Genomic DNA, 21,294 nt, shown 5'->3' with positions numbered 1-21,294 from the left:
TGCTTATGACTGCTGATTTCTGTAAGCATTCAGAGGGACTATTGTAAATACCATTGTTCTGTTGATCTCTTGGATTTAGTAAAAGTTCCTGTTATTTGTTCTGCTAAGCTGAGTGGTGCATAATTCTGAAGGGTGACTCTGGGCTTACCGACACACGTAAGGGCTTCTATCTACCCTGTTTCCCCGAAAATAAGACATCCCCAGAAAATAAGAGCTAGTAGAGGTTTTGCTGAATTGCTAAATATAAGGCCTCCCCTGAAAGTAAGACCTAGCAAAGTTTTTGTTTGGAATTATGCCCGCCAAACACAACACCAGAGCATGCAGGATCAGTAAATGTACGTACCATAGATTGCTGTAAATGAAAATAATTGTAGTAACAAGAAAATCTTGATAGGATTCCGTTTGTCTGGTTATGCTGGTTTGTGATATACTCTACAGTATATAATAAATGTTCTCTTTTTTTTTTGGTTCAACAACAAAAGTAAATTCTTCTTCATGGAAAAATAAAACGTCCCCTGAAAATAAGACCTAGCACATCTTTGGGAGAAAAAATTAATATAAGACACTGTCTTATTTTCGGGGAAACATGGTATCCATCTTCTACAACTCCCAACACTTTAAATTGAATTACAGTAGAGTCTCGCTTATCCAACATAAACGGGCCAGCAGAATGTTGGATAAGCGAATATGTTGGATAATAAGGAGAGATTAACGAAAAGCCTATTAAACATCAAATTAGGTTATGATTTTACAAATTAAGCACCAAAACATCATGTTATACAACAAATCTGACAGAAAAGGTAGTTCAATACGCAGTAATGCTATGTAGTAATTACTGTATTTATGAATTTAGCACCAAAATATCACGATGTATTGAGAACACTGACTACAAAAATGCATTGGATAATCCAGAACGTTGGATAAGCGAGTGTTGGATAAGTGAGACTCTACTGTATATGAGTCTCCACTGCTGGATAATCTGGGATAAGAACATAATCTGTGATCAGATCCTGGGCTGTAGGGTTAGTGTGGAAGGGGCAATAATGAGAAATAGTAATCATAATGGTAAAATATGAAGGCAGTAATTGTTTCATTTCATTACCTGCTCTTTAAGTGTTGAAAATGTTATTGTTTTACCAGGAGATATCCCAGTGTTTCTCGAACAGTGTTTGGGACTTCAGCGCCCAGAAATCCCAGCCACTTTAGCAGCTGTTAGGAATTGTGGGAGTTGAAGTCCAAAATGCCTGGAAGGCTGAACTTGGCCCATGTCTGACAAATGCACTCTTGCTCTGTCTTTGGAAGAAGCAGGCTGCCTCGGGTGAGAAGCTAGGCCGCAGCCTCCTTCTTGTTGCTATGACAACCACCACACACTGAGCCTCAGGACAGGCTGCTTCCTCAGGAGAGAAGACAGGTAAAGGCAGAGGAGCGAAGAGAAGTTGGGGGGGGGGTTGTTTGGGGCCTCAATGGAGCGGGGAAAAGGGCTATGAACCCCCTCAGAAGTTTGAGAGAAGCGTGCAACCCCTACAGAAGGCATTCACAGTGATTTATTTAAGGGTATTATTGACCCCTTGCTCGTTCAGACAGAGATTGCCTGCATTTAGCCTTCAAATGATCTCCATTGCTAATATGAGCTGTATGTGTTTTTGGAGGGAGGCACCTTGTATTGATAGTCACTCAAAACTGGGTGCCCCACCCCCCCACCCCCTCTTTAAGGTATACATGCTTTAACACTGGCATAGGTAAACTTCGGCCCTCTAGGTGTTTTGGATTTCAACTCCCACAATTCCTAACAGCCAGTATGCTGGGTTGTTGTATGTCTTAAGGGCTGTGTGGCCATGTTCCAGAAGTATTCTCTCCTGACGTTTCGTCCACATCTATGGCAGGCATCCTCAGAGGCTGTGAGGTATGGATAAACTAGGCAAGGAAAGGAAAATATATACAGTAGAGTCTCACTTATCCAAGCCTCGCTTATCCAAGCCTCTGGATAATTCAAGCCATTTTTGTAGTCAATGTTTCCAATATATCGTGATATTTTGGTGCTAAATTCGTAAATACAGTAATTACAACATAACATTACTGCAAATTGAACTACTTTTTCTGTCAAATTTGTTGTAAAACATGATGTTTTGGTGCTTAATTTGTAAAATCATAACCTAATTTGATGTTTAATAGGCTTTTCCTTAATCCCTCCTTATTATCCAAGATATTCACTTTTCCAAGCTTCTGCCGGCCCGTTTAGCTTGGATAAGTGAGACTCTACTGTATATATCTGTGGAGAGTCCAGGGTGTGGCAAGAGTCCTTTTGTCAGTTGGAAGCCAGCATTAATGTTTCAGTTAATTAGGGTGATTAGGGAGATTAATGAATTTAAAACACTGACTACAAAAACATTGCTTATGAAAAGGCAGACTGCGTTGGATAATCCAGAACATTGTATAAGCGAATGTTGGATAAGTGAGATTCTACTTTAATATGAAATAATTACTGGGATAGAATAATGCAAAACAATATAATCTCTAAAACCAGGACAGTAAATAAAGACCAACAGTCTGAAAGCAGGAAAATTGGAAATTCCACAAAGGAAACAATCAGGGCCAGCTAACACCTCCCAAGAAAAGATTCTTCCAGAAAGGAAGCTGAGAAGGGAGTGAAGCACTGTGTATTACCAAAGTCATTATTATTATTATTATTATTATTATTGTTGTTGTTGTTGTGTTGCGGTCAACCGTGAAAATGAATACAATCTGGCTCCAAGTATTCAAAAACACTAAAATCAGAATATATAAAAATTAATGTGGTATAATAAAACAGAACAATACAATCTCTAAAATCAGAACATTAAATAAAGAACAACACTCTGAAAACAGGGGAATTCCACACAGGAAACAATCAGGGCCAGCTAACACCTCCCAACAAAATATTCCCATCATCAAAGTCTGGCAAATCCTCTGTTTTCTCAGGGCCAAAGACAGTAGAAGCACATAAAATATCACAAAGAACACCACTCTGAAAACAAGGGAATTCCAGACAGGAAACAATCAGGGCCAGCTAACACCTCCCAACAAAAAATTTACTCGGGGAAAAAACAGCCTGGCTTTAAAGCTGCAAGGCCATTACATCCTAATCATTTTTCCTAATTGCAGCATTCATACTTCTGGACCGAAAGGCCGCAAGTTTGCATTGGGGGAGCGGAGAGAGTTCGAAACATGCAAATGTGAGTGCATCAATAGGTACTGCTCCGGCAGGAAGGTAATGGCGCTCCATGCAGTCATCCCACATGACCTTGGAGGAGTCTACGGACAACGCCGGCTCTTCGGCTTAGAAATGGAGATGAGCACCAACCCCCAGAGTCGGACACGACTGGACTTAATGTCAGGGGAAAACCTTTACCCTTTACCTTAAATACCACCAATTCCTCAATACAGTAGAACCCCGGTAGTTCGAGTTAAACGGGCGGACCTCAACTCGGTCAACCGGATAACTCGGATTACCAGGCGGGACGCAGGCTGGATCGGGAGGCACTGCAAACGCCTCCCGATCCAGTCCTCGTCCCCATGGCCTCTCCATGGGGACAAAGGCTGGATCGGGAGGCGCTGCAAACGCCTCCCTTTGGCGGAGGCCTGGAGCCAGGGAAGTGACTCCCGCTTCCCTGGCTCCAAGCCTTCGCCAAAGGAAGAACACCCCTTCGTTCGGCGGGTGGGTGAACGGGAAGGGCCGCAAAAGCCTTGGCTCCTTCGTCACGCCGGGGCGGCAACACCGGTGCCCGGCGTGGCGAAGGAGTCGGATGTGCGTGTTGCTAGGTAGATAGCAAGCTACCTAGCAACACACACGGGGCGCTCGCCCCTTGGGAGGTGCCCCGTTCATGTTGCTAGGTAGCTTGCTATCTACCTAGCAACACGCACGCCAGCGAGCAGGTGAACGGGGAGGGCCTTTGCGGCCCTCCCCGTTCACCTGCTCGGATTACACGGAGTCTCGAACGAGCGGGGCTCGAACGAGCGGGGTTTTACTGTACTTTATTTCCCATACACCAGACTTCGCCACAGCAATGCGTGGCCGGGCACAGCTAGTTATATATAAATTTCATATGATTTTTACATAATATATAAACGAGGTTTGCAAATTTATGTACTACAGTTGATTCTTCTATAGGACTCTATGGAGTCACCATGTGGTTCATCACAAGCATGATTGTCAACAGATTTTCCTTTCTTAATTAGAAACATTCATTTTAGTGGTAAATAATTATTGCACCTCAATCAACTAATTGTGCAAATTATAAAGGTTATAGGAGTACATACATTTGAATAGCACCAGTACTTCATTTCTATAGTGATTATACCTCTCTGGAGGTTTTTAACGGAGGCTGTATGGCCATCCCAGGAGTGTTTTGTGCATACCTACCTGGTTGAAGGGGGTTGGATTAGATGCCTTTTGAGGGTCTCTTCCAACTTTGGTGAAGTATAGATTAACTGGGAATCCAGTGGCATCTCCTCCTCTGGAGGTTGTTGAACTGAAGCTGGATGGTTGTCTGTTGGGAGGGCTTTTGACAGTTTTCCTTCCTGGCTGAAGGAGGTTCGGCTGGATGCCCTTTGGGGGCAAAGAGGAGGAGCATTTTTTATGCAGCACACCTGTATACTACAGGTGACACACTAGTGCATTCTGACACTCTGTGTTAGAGCCTAATACATTTTTGGGCACACATTTTCTTGTGTGCATTTTGTTTGTTTTTATTTGAAACATTTTCCTCACAACTAATATTTTGCACACAAAGATCTGCTGGGGAGGCCCTCCTCTGCGTCCTGTCTCTATCTCAAGTGCAGCTGGTGGGGACAAGAGAGAGGGCCTTCTCGGTGCTGGCCCCCTGGCTTTGGAACGTCATCTCCAGGGAGATTAGGCTTGCCCCCATATTGTAATGTTTTCGCAAGGAGCTAAAGACATGGCTCTTCAGGCAGGCCTTTGGAAATGATTAAGACCTCTGCTAATCTAAGGACCAAACAATCTAATATTGGGTTGCTGTGAGTTTTCCAGGCTGTATGGCCATGTTCCAGAAGCATTCTCTCCCAAGTTTCCAATATACCTCACAACCTCTGAGGATGCCTGCCACAGATGTGGGTGAAGCGTCAGGAGAGAATGCTTCTGGAACATGGCCATACAGCCCAGAAAACTCACAATAACGTCAGGAGAGAATGCTTCTGGAACATGGCCATACTGCCTGGAAAACTCACAGCAACCCAGTGATTCCAGCCATGAAAACCTTCGATAATCTAATATTGTCACTGTAATGGTTAAATTGTGCTGCGGCTGGGATACTGTATTATTCATTTTATGCCAATTTGTTCTGTGTTTTACTGATTTTTAAATGGGACTTACTGTAATGTGTTGTTTTTAGCTTAACTGTTGTTATCATTGTTTGATATGTGATGTAACTTTACCTCAATTTTTATGTGTTATGGCACTGTATGTGGTTCTGTTATCTGCCTGAGTCCTTCTGGCAGATAGTGGTGGGATATAAATAAAATTATTATTATTATTATTATTATTATTATTTATTTATTTATTTGCGACATTTATATACCGCCCTTCTCACCCCGAAGGGGACTCAGGGCGGTTTACAAGTATATATACATACAATATATTATATTATACAACTATATTGCAATATTATTAGTAATATTGCATGTAATATAAATATACAATTATAATAGTGAATTATAATTATTATTACATTGTATTACAACATAATACTATTATTAATATTAATATTATATATATTATATATAAATACAGTAATTACTGTATTTACAAATTTAGCACCAAAATATCACAATGTATTGAAAACATTGACTACAAAAATGTGTACATCTACCTTCCTCAAAATTTAGTAGAATTTTAGTCTGTCTCAAACTCCTGAAACAAATCTTCAATGCAACTACTAGCAGAAAGATCCAGAGAAAGCTCAATCAGGGGAAGCTGACTGAGAAATGTTATTTATTTATATCCTGCTCCTTTCTTAAATGGGACTCATTTTCAGTCTCATTTAAGAAAAGAGCAAGATGTAAGTAAATAAAGTAAAATAAGCAAATAATAATACATGCAGCTGAGATATGAAACAGTAATATAAGTATGACATAACAGTCTATAACAATAAAAATGGTCAAAGGTCCACATCACCTGCTTGAAAGTCAATAAAGGTGATATCTGAGTGTACTGTCTCAGGAAAATGTGGAAGTTTTGTATCATAACAGAAAAGACAACATCCTTTGTATCTACTCACTTGGGATAACAAAAAACCCACCGTGGCACCTATAAAATATATCTTTGCAGTTTGGATGAATGCACATTATGAAGGACAGTATTTATTTAAGATATAGCAACTGTTTGAGGCCTTTACATTCAGAACATTGGTTCAGAACATAAATCCTGGAAACACTCTGGTGACCAGCCCAAATAGTTTAGCATGGGTCTCGATCTGAACTCTGACCTCCAATGACAATGGACCTGGACCACATTTGGCAAACAGAACCCCCATAACCAACTAAAAATTTTGGAGAGGTTTGGGAGGAATTCACCTTGATTTATAGCCATTGTAGGTACTGGCATTTATAGTTCACTTGCAATCGAAGAGCACTCGGGACCCCACCAATGATGGACCTGGAACTAACTTGGCTCAGAACCCCCATGATCAACAAAAAATACTGGAGGTCTTTGGAGCGATTGATAGGAGTTGTAGTTTGCCTACACCCAGAGCGCACTATGAACCCAAACAACGATGGATCTGGACCAGACTTGGCATACAGACCCAACATAGCCTACTGTGAATACTGTCAGGGTTTGAGATTGGTTGCCCTGGGAATCTGGGAGTTGTAGTTCACCCTTATTCAGAGAGCACTGAACCCAGCCAATGACTGATCTGGATCAAAACAAACAATGCCTTCTTCTCATAACCCAGGCACCACCGGGTCCCCAAGCTAGTAGTAAATACATGCTTTCATATATTTAGGTGGGATATTTTTTCTTATTAGTATCATCCGTATCTTTGGAGCAGCAGAGAACAAGTTCACTCCATCCTCAATATGACATTCCTTTAGAGATTTAAAATTGACTGTCCCACTTATGGTGACTCTAGGTTTTTATCATGGTATGATTTTCAAGGGGCCCCTGGTGGCACAGTGTGTTAAAGCGCTGAGCTGCTGAACTTGCGGACCAAAAGGTCCCAGGTTCAAATCCTGGGTGCTGAGTGAGCGCCCACTGTTAGCCCCAGCTCCTGCCAACCTAGCAGTTCGAAAACATCCAAATGTGAGTAGATCAATAGGTACCGCTCCGGCAGGAAGGTAACGGCGCTCCATGCAGTCATGCTGGCCACATGGCCTTGGAGATGTCTGTGGACAACGCTGGCTCTTCAGCTTAGAAATGGAGATGAGCACCAACCCCCAGAGTCGGTCACGACTGGACTTAACGTCAGGGGAAACCTTTACCTATGATTATCTTGGCAAGATTTGTCTGAAGGGGCTTACTATTGCTTTCCTTTGCAGCTGAGTGTGTGACCAGACTGTTTCCAGGGATTTGAACCATGACCTCCTGGAGCCTTATACTGATGTTCAAACCACTACACTGTGCTTGCTGTCTTGATTTCCAAGTGTTTAAGCAAAAGTGCTTTTAATTGGATATAGGTTTTTGTAGGGTTTTTAGTTTGCTTATGTTTTAATCTTTTTTGCATTATATTTGTTTTATTTGATTTTAACATAGATAGTTGCCTTCAGTCTTGGGACAAAATGGAGGCTATAAATCTGATTAATTAAGCAATACCTCAATAGTTAACAGTTGAAGCTCAATTAACATGATGATTATTATCTACCATGGAGCAAATGCCTTTTGAGGGTCTCTCCTCAATGTTATCTTATATTTCTTTTTATATTTTTTATTTTTTAAAATCATTTGGTTTTCTGCTTAGACTATATATAGATCAGTCTTTATTGCACTGTTTTTCATTCCCTACTAATATTATGAAATAATAGTACAATGATTTGTTACCCCTAGTATCCCTCCCCATCTCAAATTATCTTGTGTCATGAGTAAATGAGCTCATGACACAAGTAAAATGAAGATTGTAAGGACAATGGTCTAAATCCAATTGTTAATTGGGGAGAAGGACGGGGTAGAAATATCGGAAATAAATAAATAAATAAATAAATCCCTACTGCTGCATCACACTGTATCACCCACTATTAACTCAATTGCTGAATAGGAAAATACTAGGTAAACCTAATTGCTTCAGCGGATCTATTTTAGTTTACATTACCAATTGAATTTGGACCAGTTATTTGGTGATAGGTGCAACTGATATTTCCAAATATATTATTTGAAGGAAACATGGATGCGGGTTCTTCTGTACCATTTTCTGTTAATAATGAGGCGAGCAATGCAGCATCTGTCATTCAGAAAGCCTGGAAAAGATGGCAGGTGAGTAAGAAGTTCTCTTTCTAAATACATCCATGTATTTAACACTCTCACTAACCTAATAATACTTAATTTTGTAAATTCCTGATGATGTAGAGAAAGCAGTGCTGGGTAACTTCTATGTTGCATCCTCTCCAAACCAAGCTGTTAATGAAGGATGCTATGAAAGCATAAAATACATGGAATTTGATGTACCATAGATAACTGCAACCCAACATGCAAAAACTGCAGTGGAATTGAACCGTGGACAATAGGTTTTGAACTGTGCTTTGAACTGGGAAGCCTCTAGTTTCTTGGGAAGGTCTGAATTCTTCACTTAGTAATGGCAAAAAGTAGGGTTTGGGGTGAAAGAGCAAGCCCATTTACATACCTAATTTTCCCCATGTTGCTCCAGATGCCAGTAAAGAATAGAAGGAATTCAAAGGGTAGTGGGGAGCAGAATGACCCAGTGCTGTGCTGGGGGTATTGGAAGGCATTAAAATGATTGTATCTGGCACTTGAGCATCAACAGGAATTAAAGAAGCAAAAGCCTCAGGGTATATGGAGGATGGTGGCAACAGTATCATTGGAGAGCTTCAACACTATACCAGGTGCACTTTCCCCACAAAATCTTCAACTCCAGTGTTTAGACATAAACAAATGTTGGACATGTTCCCAGGTGTACCTGCAATTTAGAAATAGATACTTACCAATTCCAGTATGCCCAGTTACTGCTTTGTAAACTGCCTATACATTCTTAAATAAAGTAAGACGCTGTATGTGTGGGTATTTTGAGGGGAAGCATACCATAGAATTGGCTTTTCAGGTTTTCTAATTGAGGTAACCCATATCAACTTGTCTGCTAAGGACATCTGTTATTTGACTACAGTAGCTTTGCATAGCACAAATAATGTTTTGGCTATATGATAAGACCTATACTTGAGGGCAAATGGAGGACCTAGCAATTTCCAAAAAAGCTTGAAAGTGACACTGTCAGAACACATAGCTCTGTAGACTTCCATGAACAATTAGCAGAAATAAAAAATTCCCACTGCTTACTCCACTTTTAAAACTGCATCAGATCAAATCCAGTTTTAGTCGCAACTAAGGACACATCTACACTGATTACTTAAGTCAGTGTAGAACAATTAAATCACAGAGCAATTATGTACATTAAGGGCTTTCTTTTGCCCTCTTTTGTGGGAGTTCTTTGTCTAGACATCACAGTTTGAAGCTAGCTTCGAATTGCATTAAGCAGTCAGCGTAGATGAGACCTAGGAAGAACCTTCTGAAATAAATGGATTCATTCTAGTTTGGCTTTTAGAATTAATACTATGCATGATATGAACCTGTCACATTGTCAGCCTTACCAGAAATTATACGGTGAAGATGAAAAGTGGTTGCATGATGGAGAATGCTGCCTTGGAAGAATTATGTGGAAGATAATACATACATTAAAACCAATTGGCAAAGACAATGGATAGCGGTGATAAATGGTAAATAAATAGCTGATACAGAATGTAGGCTTTCCCCCACCAAGCAATAATATAGCTATTTTCTACTTGCCTATATAGATTGCAGTCAATCTGAACTGCCTGTATGTGCACCCTTAATCTGAATGGGCTGTAGGAGCAATTTGCTGTTCATGGTCAGTACCAATATGTGCAATAACTTATTTTTGTTTTTCTCTTTTGCTCAGGATATGGCAGTGTTTGACTACTATAAAGGATTAATAGGTTTTAAGCAACGTGGAAAACCTTCTAGTCTGATGAGATACATTGAACCTAGAGAGGTAAAGAATTAAAATATTGAGGCTATTTGACAATACAGCTAATTACATTTTTATTCTGTTTCCCAACAGTTTAGTAGAGATTATGCTAGTATTAGCCAAATTTGTTCCAGAAAAATCCAAGCCATTTAATAAACATTAATGTGCTATGAGAGACAGTCGTATGGTTGATTCAGGTACAATTTTGGAAAGGTTTTAACTCTTTATTTTTAAAATATTTTTAATGGTTAATTATGTTTTAATGCTTGTATATTTTTAGGTTTTACTTTATATTGTAGTGGTTTTATTGTGAGCCACTTTGAATCTATTTTTAGAGAGATAAAGCGAGAAACAAATAATAGTAGTACATAGTAGTAGTAGTAATAATAATAATAATAATGGGGGTTGGATCTTGGCTAAGGTCTCCCACTGGGTGACCTTAGCCAATAATAATAATAATAATAATAATAATAATAATAATAATAATAATAATAATAATAATAATAATAATAATAATAAAAACTGTATTTATACCCCGCCACCATCTCCCCAACGGGGACTCGGGGCGGCTTACATGGGGCCATGCCCAAAACAATACAATGTAAACAGCATATAAAAGAACAGCACAACACAATACAATAAGCAATACAGTAAATAATATCCATTACAAAATAAAACAAGGAGACAATAAAAACAAGGGCAGACCACATGAACATTAAGTTAAAACTCGGGGTGAGAAAGACATAAAAATAAAAACCACAGTGAACAGGGTCATAAGGGAGTGGGGTATTCTGGAGGATAGATATTAGAGGGAGCAACGGAAAAGAAATATAAAATGGTTACTCTCCAAAAGCACAGCGAAAGAGCCATGTTTTCAAGTCTTTCTTGAAGGCTGCTAGTGTGGGGGCTTGCCTAATCTCAGCGGGCAGAGAATTCCACAATCGGGGGGCCACAGCAGAAAAGGCCCTCTCCCTTGTTCCCACAATATGGGTCTGGGATATCGGGAGTGGGGACAGGAGAGCTTCCCCTGATGAACGAAGGGATTGTGTAGGCTTGTGATAGGAGATACGGTCACGAAGGTAGGTGGGTCCCAAACCGTTTAGGGCTTTATATGTGATGGTATACACCTTGAATTGGGACCAGAAAATAAAAGGCAGCCAGTGGAGCTCCTTGAACAGGGGAGTAGATCTCTCCCTGTAACTCGCCCCCGTAATTAACCTGGCAGCCGAGCGCTGGACCAATTTTAGTTTACGGGCCGTCTTCAAGGGAAGTCCCACGTAGAGCGCATTACAGTAGTCCAGTCTAGAGGTAACTAAGGCATGCACCACCATGGTCAAGTCAGACTTCACGAGGTATGGTCGCAGTTTGAGTTTGAGTTGTGCGAAGGCCCTCCCGGCCACCGCCAACACCTGAGCCTCAAGCGTCAGCGCTGAGTCCAGGAGGACCCCCAAACTGTGGACCTGTGATTTCAGCCAAGTCTCAGCTTGCTTGCTTATTTACGTATCTTCCTTTCTTCTGCCTTTTATTACTAGCCACAGTACTGAGATGTTTGTGAAGAAGTTACTTTATGCCAATTTATTCTAATCCTAACAATGGCTAGATTTTAACTGGCAAAAAACAATTTCTAATCATTTCGAAGCAATAATCATAATTTAATGGGGATAGAAAGCCAAGCAGCAGTCTGCAGCTTAAAGAGGGATCTGGCAGGTCAGTTTTCATGAAACCTATTGACAAAAGGCATTATACTTTACCCTTGATTATAGGCAGAATACTTAGATGCTGCAGCAGGGATTCATATCCGATTCAGACTAGGTGGGGTGAGTATCATTTTTAACAATATTAAAAGATCAAGTGTAATATATGGGTTTTGAAAACATATTTTTGCAATGTATTTTGAAGTCTATTGTTTATGATGGAGATGAGCGTTAAAAGTTTAGTTAAGTTTTAATTTTGATTGCTATATGTAGTTTGTAACCTAACTCCTACTGACCAGAAATCAACCACTAGCAATGTTATAAGCAAGATAGAAGGAGTGTCTAGGACCAGCTGTGCTTTCACTTCAGTTCAACAGACTTTTCCAACATTCAGTATTATATATTTGATTACCTGATATTGTTTGGAAAGACTCATGTGTTCCCATTGTGTATGAAACTATGCCATCAAATATGTGATTATCAAGAGTTCCATACATGAAAAACATACCGTATTTTTCGCTTTATAAGACGCACTTTTTCCCCCCCAAAATAGAGGGAAAAAGTCAGTGCGTCTTATAAACGCAATATGACCTCACGTGGGCGGAGCTAGAGGGGTCCGCAATGCCGCCGCGCCTCACGAACACTACAGAAGGAGAAGAGGAAGAGGAAGAAGAAGAGGAGGAGGAGGAAGAGGAGGAGGAGGGGGGCAGCTCTCCATTTGGGGAGCTCCTTTGTCCTCCTTACTCAGGCAACACGGAGCCGTCAGGGCCCCCCGCTGGTTACCTGACACCCACCAAAGGGGGGGCGCCAAGGAGGTGCCAAACGGGACAGCTGGGCTTCGCCCTTCCTCCTCTTCCTCCCTGGACAGTGCCTTCCTGGGAAGCCCCAAGCCGCCTTTGTTGCCTCCAGACCTGAGCCTCTTCGCGGTGGAGCCCCAAACACCCGGGGGTCTTTCTCCCACCCTCCAAGGCTTTATAGACAGCCCCGTCAGCTTCTCCGTGGAAGACCTGGACTTTTTCACCGGCACCCTCTGTACCCTCGATCTGCCTCTTCTAACCATTATCCTATCCCTTTCCCGACTCATTCCATAGGGAAAGGAATATGGGTTGCTGTGAGTTTACCAGGCTGTATGGCCATGTTCCAAAAACATTCTTTTCTGACGTTTCGCCTGCATCTGTGGCAAGCATCCTCAGAGGTTATGAGGTCTGTTGGAAACTAGGCAATTGGGGTTTATATATCTGTGGAATGTCCAGAGTGAGAGAAAGAACGCTTGTCTGCAGGAGTGAATGTTGCAGTTGGCCACCTTGATTAGCATTGAATCGCCTTTCAGCTTCAACGTCTGGCTGCTTACTGCCTGGGGGAATCCTTTGTTGGGAGGTGTTAGCTGACCCTTGTTGATTCATGTCTGGAATTCCTCTGTTTTCTGAGTGTTGTTCTTTTTTACTGTCCTGATTTTGGAGTTTTTTTAAAAAAATACTTGTAACCAGATTTTGTTCATTTTCATAATTTCCTCCTTTTTTGTTGAAATTGTCCACATGCTTGTGGATGTTTTTTTAAAAAAAAAAAAACCCTCTAAAATCAGGACAGCAAATAAAGAACACCACTCAGAAAACAGGAATTCCTGACATGAATCAATCAGGGGCAGCTAACACCTCCCAACAAAGGATTCCCCCAGGCAGGAAACGGCCAGGTGGTGAAGCTGAAAGGCTATTCAGTGCTAATCAAGATGGCCAATTGCAACATTCACACTTCCCTCAGGCAGACAAGAGTTCGTTCTCCCACTCTGAACATTATTCCACAGATATATAAACCCCAATTGCCTAGTTTCCAGCAGACCTCACAATCTTACAGCAACCCAGTGATTCCCATATGTGTGTGTGTGTTTAATGGATCCAGTCCTTGAAAAAAATACTTTGTCACATTTTAATATTTCTGCCCAAATATTGCTTCTATCTCCGTTGATTTTGCATCCCACAACATGGGAGACAAAATCAAGTTTTTTCACCCACGATTTGAAATAAAATGAAAACGGGAGATATTTTTCACATTAAGAAGAGAAACCGACTGACTTTATTATTTTTCCCCATTTTCCTCCTCTGAAAACTAGGTGCGTCTTATCATCAGGTGTGTCTTATAAAGCAAAAAATACGGTACATGTCTGTTTTGCTGTTTATGTGAACAAGAGACTTCAATGTGCAGAAGCTTTTCATGCTCACATAAGACCATGCATAGGAAAACACAAAGTTGAACTATGCAATAGTAAGTTAATGGTGGAATCAGAGCTTAGGGAATTCATAGGCTAATCTTGATCCCTCTCAGCAGTAGAAATTATATGTAATGTACATCTTTCTCAACTGTTCTACTAAGTTTACATTTAGTGGCATACTAAATGTAATCTTTTTGTATATCATGTGCCTGTAAACGGGGGGGGGGGGGGGGGGAGAGAACTCTATTTTTCATCAGCACTAGGCAATTGCTGCTGTCCAGGTTTTGGTGTACTGCAGCTCCCATTATTAATAATAAAAACAACAACAACAACAATACTGAATTTGTACCCTGCCTCATCTCCCCAAGAGGACTCAGGGTGGTTTACAGCAATATAGCAGTGCAAACAATGTGAATAGTAATAAACATATAACCAATATTAAAATTAAATCAAACAAATAATAAAGCAAAATCAATATAAAACAGAACAAATTAAGTTGACAATGATTGTTGTCTCTTGACAACAATCAATTGTTTACCCTTGGCTATACTAGTTAGGATTGATGGGATTTGCCATATAGCACTTCAAGGAAAAGGCCGTTCCAACAGCGAAAGAGGTACAGAGCACATCTACCTGCTGCTTTCAGGGGTTATCTGAATCTGCAATTTGGGGGGTCATTTTTGGCTAATCTTGGTTTCTGTTGCTTGTAGAATGGGAATAAAGACTTCTTTGGAATTTTTTTTTTTAAATTCAAGATTACTTCTTTATTTTGAACTTCATTTTATAGCTTATGTAAGTCACTAGAGCTATCCAGTCAATGCTTTGAGTACATAACACTTGAAAAAAAATCAATAATCTGCAAATATTTTAGTTTTCTCATGTTTACAAAATGAATGTTTCTTTGCAGCTAAAGTTTCCTCCAAGTATATATTACAAAATATTCACCCATAGACCTATTGTAGATCTGTGTGCCTATAGTCCTAAAGACTATGCGAAACTTGCACTCAAAACCAGAGAAGAAAGAAAGCGCCAGGGGAAAAATGACAAGGATCACAGCAACTGGTACAAACGTATTGAGAATAATGGATGGAGACTTCTTTCCCTCAGGGTGAGAAAATGAAAGCATTTTAATTTGCTATTTTCTTCTATTACTATTACCAACTATACTAAAAAATAACTCTAGTCTGGGTGACATTGTGATGTGTTTAAGTTTTACTGTATTTGAAATTTGATGATTTTCTATGTTCAAAAATGACCTTTGAAACATTTTCATAATCATTTTTGATTAATATATTGTTATTATTGGTGATGCCTACAGCAGTTTTGTGGCAAGATAATCATATCCCCTATAGCAGAGGTGGGCAACTGTTGGAGGTTAGGAGACCACAATGGCATCCCTGCAGTGTTTTTGAACCTTTCCCCCCCAAATCACACACACACTCCATGCCCCTACGTGACTTATAGGCAATTTCACTGTGGTTTTGGAACTTTTTCCAGAAGGAAGGGACCTGGAAGGCAATTTCTGGGTCAATCTCTGTTTTAAAAGGCCTTTATGGGCTTAAAATGGCATAAGAGACCATGGCAAAATTACCTCCATGTTCCCTAGGCATTTGCGGGTTGTATCTTTTTTGGGGCTAGAACCACAAAAATGGCCTGAGAACAGAACAGCAGAAATCTAACTTTCCCCCTCCTCAGTGTGACATCCCTTCAAATATTTAAACGTGGCTAACATGTCTCCTTTCTGCCTTTTTTTCTCTAAGATAAAACATAACCAACTTTGTAAGCCACTACTCTTAGGGTTTGGCTTCCATACCTTTGACCATTTTGGTCACCCATCTGGACACTTCCCCTATAGTACATATGATGAAGTGTAGGACCTCATTGCCACCTGACATAGGAGGAGAAGTCCATGTTTGCAGCTGCCCGCCCACATATCACCCACCATCTTAAAACCATCATTACTCCAGACAGCTAAGTCTGTATAGCAAATGTATATGGGCTCACTGGCATAAATGGGGAAGGAAAGAGGTTGGCATTGACAAAGAGACAAAAAGTTTAGAGTAAATGTGAAACTGTTTGTGAGGTGCTGAAAATATATATATATTTCAGTTCTGGAAGGTTATGGATTCTATAACTAGTGAAGACAATAACAAAACAAAAGAATTCCAGTATTCCAAATTGATGAGGAAACAAGAAATAGAAAAAAGAAGGAAAAGGAAGAAAATAGAATGGCTGAAAAAAATGTGCGTATTTTAAATTCTCGACATTGACAGTAGACTTTTTTTATTTTATCTTATGTGTGATTTTTAATTAAAGTTTTTTCGATTATGCTGAAGTAGTAATTATCTATCATTATCGGGGTTTCCAATCATTCTTTATACACTGTATCCACTAGCCAGCTAGAAATAGCTTGTTGTAAACCCCAAGTTAAGTACAGTAGAGTCTCACTTATCCAACATAAATGGGCCGGCAGAACGCTGGATAAGCAGACATGTTGGATAATAAGGAGGGATTAAGGAAAAGCCTATTAAACAGCAAATTAGGTTATGATTTTACAAATTAAGCAACAATACATGTTATACAACAAATTTGACAGAAAAAGTATTTCAGTACAAAATAATGCTATGTAGTAATTACTGTATTTACGAATTTAGCACCAAAATATCACGCTTTATTGAAAACATCGACTACAAAAATGCGTTGACATAATCCAGAATGTTGGATAAGCTAGTGTTGGATAAGTGAGACTACTGTGGTTCTGTCAGGATTTCTGGGGTAAAGCAGAGGAACTACTGGTATGTAATCCTGCTGTAACAAAGATAAGTCTTGTGACACATTGAAGACTGTTGGGCTAAACTTTGGTGAACTGCAGGCACTCCATGCTGCGTTACTAAAAAAAACCTGATACCAATATTGTTATTTTTTAAGAAGCTATAATAGTCTTTGTACTTAGTTTTTTAGAATTTTTTCTGTTTATTTTCACTATCTATGCATATCATGTCACCTGCAAGGTACAAAGTATCAACACCAGCCAAGGTGTTAAGGTCCACCACAAACTTTGTATTTTTGTTATTTGCTTGGAATAGAGAACAAGTGTGGCAATGTTGTCAAGCATCTACATGATTAGCAAGCTTTTGACACTAATGATTCCCAAGTTATATGAAGACTTGGAAGGCTTCCTTAGAATTAAATCTTAAATAAAAAGATATGAGAGCATATACTTTTTGTGGAATTGGTTTAAATTCTGTGCAACTGTTGAACAATAGGTTAATGAATACAGGTCATGTAACAAAAGGTTAAGTTTTAAATTATTTCCAAGTATTTAATAACGTTTATACTAGAATTCACAATACCATTTGGCCACAAGCTTTTAAAATCGTATAATGTATATGTATAATATGTGTGTCTAAAATGTATTTCAAGGGAACTAGGACTGTACTGCCACCTTGAAAACACAGAAGAGGTTAACAGTGAAGTTGTATGTTTCACTATATCCCAGGTACTTTGGACAAAGCCTTCAAGTCAATACTCCGGACCCACTTACAACCCTCTTAGTTCAAAGAGCTACAGAAGGGTTGATTAGCAGTCTAGATAAAGGAATAGATAAAGTGATGGAATGGGAAGTGGATGAAGTGCTAAAATGGACAAATGCGCTCAACTATGAAAAGTAATATTTATAATTGTTCTTTTACTATTCTTCTAAGTCTTAAAAAAGCAGTTTTAAAACTTCATTGGTTTTTATGAGGAAATTATTGCATAGTGCCACTTAACAGGTTATTGATTCTTCTAAGAAGCCATTCTGCAAAAATATTAGACCAGAGCTTTCCAAACTCTGTCGCATGTTATTATGTCAGTTGCAGGTTGTAGGTGTATCATACAAATGTAACAAGAAACCTCTGATTCTATGTGAAATAAGTCATATGTTTTAAAATATATAAATGAAAGGTTTTCATGAGATATGTTGTGTCTCAATATATTTAATTATTACAGTTTATGTTTGTGTAGTGTACATCTCTCCTATAGTGGATTGGTTTAACTTTCGGGTTACTAGTAGAATCGAATTACTGTGTTACGAAATGATGCATGTCTAAAGTGTTTTACCACTTTAGTGTTTGGAAAGCTCCGAATTAAGACTATTGTCCCTGTTGCCAGGTGACGACTTTATTTAGGCAGGCCTCTAACAAATAACTGGGCCTAAATAGAAGTGCTGGAATTTATTTTTATTAAGAAAATATTTTAAATGTTTTAATTACTATTTTAAATTAATGTTTATTTATGAGACATGGTGTAGTGGTTTGAGGATTGAGCTTGAGTGGTTTGAGGTGGAGACCAGGATCAAATCACTGTTCAGCCACATGAAATCCACTAGGGTGACATTGGGCAAGTCACACTCTCCACCTCTGGGGGAAGCAAAGACTTAAGGCTGTCCTAAGTCAGAAATGAATTGAACGCACACAAAAGCAACAAAAAAACCTGCAGTAATTTTGTAGTCTTAGTTAACTGTGTTTTATCATATTTTGTCATATGACATAAGTCACTTTGCATCCAAACTTTTGGGAAAGATGGGTGTATTTCTGTTTATCAATCTTATTGAATGTATTTCTACATTATTGCGTTTAGCTATATAAAAGAATGGAGGCAGATTGGAACAAGCAAGGTTTCCGAGGGATATCGAGGTAAATGATCTTCCTTTTATTTTTGTTTTTTTATGTAAATGTAATTTTCTTTATGCAAATGTTAGATACAGTGACCTTGAGTAAAAAATGTAATAGGAAGGAGGTAGCCTGTGAATTCAACACACAAAAGTAGCACAAAGGCTACTGCCAGCATTCTAAACTAGATGCTTACATATGTCACCAATGCTCTCACAAATACCATTGCAGTGCACATTTCAATCTTTTGTGGTAAGAATCTTGCCTCTTTCCAGTGCAAATGGCTATTGTCCTTCACATCTATATCCTCAGTCCACCACAATGGAAAATTTAGGAAGATGATAGGCAAGACTAACAAGAGCATGGGTTGTCTGAACTGATAGGTAATTATTCACAGTAAGAGATAGCAATCCTGTTCTTTGTGGGTTCTGCGACTCATATATGAGAGATTAACTGGCTTTTCACCATAGCAGATGGTTACATCATGCCAAGATGAAAACACTGTTCTACCAAAGTTCGCATCTACTATGGCCCATTCATGCCATCTACAGTGCTCTACTATTAAATAATTTGTGCTTTTCAGTATAACTATTCTTGTAAAAGTGGCTGATACGGGTTTCCAGTACTATGCATAACTCCACAAGTACAGAGACATTAAGCAATCCAAACCATTGACATCATATATAATTATACTAGCTGTAGGATTCAAATTGTCTTGTAGAGCACATCATGTCTATAGTCAGAGTTGGATAAGTATGTTGTATATAATAATTATTACTAACATCTACAGATTAAGTCATTAATGCAGAATTTTGAATGCAAGTTTTCATTGTAAATTGTTTAAAAATAATTTTAAGGAGTTTTTTAAACATTCCCTTTCTCATCTTTAGGTTTCCAGTTTTCTGAACGATCCCATGATCTTTCTCAGTTACCACAGAAACTCCAGGAAATTGTGCATTCTCGTATGACTTAGACAAACAAGAACGAGCAAACATCCTGAATTGCTTAAGAATAATTGTAGTGGAGTAACACACAGTCTCAATTTCAGTAACATTAAAATAAAGCATTGGGAAATAAAAAAATGAGAAAACTGACATAACTTTCACTCCATTTCACCTATTGTTGCCCACCTGCAACTGTGTAAATGAGTAAGCATTGCTTCTGCTATTATCCTTGATCTATATTTGGATGAGAGGTTTGTCTTCTTCATGAATATTGCAAAGGAGTATTCAGCAACCATGTTTATCTCCTCTTGTACTAGTAGCTAGAGGCAGGAAGCATGATGTTAATCTTTTAAATGTTAATGTCTTTCTACCTTCCACATAGCCTTGCCATATGAAATTGATGAATAACCAGATTGACGTAACCAAATCAGAAAAAGAGAATAAGGAATAGAAATAAGACAAAAACAGGTTACCATTGATTTGAATATGCAAGTATCTTCTCTGGTCTAGGTTTACTAGTACAATTATAGGGTAAAGAAAAGCAAGCCTTTGTGAAAATGTCACCGCATAAATTCTCAAAATTTTAGAAACAAAACAAACGTCGCCTTTGTTGTCTAATTTTCTTTGCTTTAGACAGCTTAACAAGTGAAATTAATTTACTGTAATATTGTCTCTGTAAAGGCTTGAATGGAAAACTATTTAGGGAATTCATTATCACCTACAAATCTCAAGTTGGGGATCTGTATGGTTGGTGATCATTTCACGGTTGACCCTTAAGTAATCTGTTTTCATGAGGATGGGTCGGTCCCGTATGCTGTTCTCGAGCAGCAGAAGACATTCTTTTTCCCTCTCCAATTGGCTGTGATCTGGATGTTCATCTCAACGATCATATTCATCAGTGTAGTGAAAATGTGAATGCAAAGCCCTTATGGGTATTTGGTTCCGAGAGATCCATGTGACGCTCAACAACCAAGATCATGATTTCGACCTCACTGGCTGTCGGTGTCAAAGTTCCTCACATTAAATAGAGGCTAAAGAGCATACCGATTGCTGATCTGGGTCTGGCAGAGCAACATCACACACATGCAGAGGGACGTCTGCTTGGGATTTTGATTGAAAGAGGTACAGTTCTCTAGGAGGGGGAACAATATCACCCCTTCAGAGTGGTCCTCTTCAGAATCCTTCCCTCTTCCCTGGAGAGGGAAAGTGGGCGAGCCTAATCTTTCGAGGAGGACTCAGGTCTCCTGACCCGTTACCTAAAAACCCCGTCTGAACATAGGGAGTGGGCATTTGAAGCTGAAAGATCAGCTTGTCGCCGCATTGGGCTGTAGGCCAGAGGAGAAGCTGAAGCCATCAGAGGATGTGAGGCCCTGAGGGGTAGAGGCTTGTGCTGAGAACGATAGATTTTAGCAGCTCAGGCGACCACTGTTCCACAACCCAGCTTTGGAACAGAGGCACATCTGGCTGTGTTCTCAGACACTGGGCTGGGCTCCTCTGACACCTGGCAAATCCTCCCGCCACTGACAACATCAGCGAAGGAGGGGCCCCTCAGTGCCTCTAGTTCATAATGCATCAGTACTCAAATACCACAAAAAG

At 39.5% G+C, this 21,294-nt stretch overlaps 1 protein-coding gene across 3 annotated transcripts; it reads left to right on the top strand.

Annotated features, from left to right (window-relative positions):
- The first annotated feature begins 1,237 nt into the window (after positions 1 to 1,237).
- c3h11orf65 (chromosome 3 C11orf65 homolog) lies at positions 1,238 to 19,859 on the top strand. 3 transcript variants are annotated; one of them, XM_062974610.1, is made up of 10 exons: positions 1,239 to 1,411; positions 3,142 to 3,212; positions 8,364 to 8,458; positions 10,134 to 10,226; positions 11,966 to 12,019; positions 15,010 to 15,210; positions 16,212 to 16,345; positions 17,602 to 17,769; positions 18,723 to 18,778; positions 19,645 to 19,859. In XM_062974610.1, exons 3-10 carry the CDS (start codon positions 8,369 to 8,371, stop codon positions 19,725 to 19,727), a joined length of 879 nt encoding a protein of 292 aa, XP_062830680.1. In that variant the 5' UTR covers positions 1,239 to 1,411; positions 3,142 to 3,212; positions 8,364 to 8,368; the 3' UTR covers positions 19,728 to 19,859. The 3 variants fall into 3 exon arrangements, with proteins under 3 accessions (XP_062830681.1, XP_062830680.1, XP_062830679.1); XM_062974609.1 differs by lacking the exon at positions 3,142 to 3,212 and having other exon boundaries at positions 1,240 to 1,411; XM_062974611.1 differs by lacking the exons at positions 3,142 to 3,212; positions 17,602 to 17,769 and having other exon boundaries at positions 1,238 to 1,411.
- Positions 19,860 to 21,294: the final 1,435 nt, after the last annotated feature.

Source organism: Anolis carolinensis, chromosome 3 (genome assembly GCF_035594765.1).
Source record: "Anolis carolinensis isolate JA03-04 chromosome 3, rAnoCar3.1.pri, whole genome shotgun sequence".
Lineage (NCBI taxonomy): Eukaryota > Metazoa > Chordata > Lepidosauria > Squamata > Dactyloidae > Anolis > Anolis carolinensis.
The sequence above is the reverse complement of the archived record's forward strand: the minus strand, read 5'-3'. Positions and strand labels throughout refer to the sequence as shown.

Coding starts and splice junctions, on each gene's coding strand:
- c3h11orf65 (XM_062974610.1), top strand. CDS start 8,369: ATGGATGCGGGTTCTTCTGTACCATTTTCTGTTAATAATGAGGCGAGC. Junction 10,227..11,965: donor GATACATTGAACCTAGAGAG/GTAAAGAATTAA, acceptor CCTTGATTATAG/GCAGAATACTTAGATGCTGC. Junction 18,779..19,644: donor GGTTTCCGAGGGATATCGAG/GTAAATGATCTT, acceptor TCTCATCTTTAG/GTTTCCAGTTTTCTGAACGA.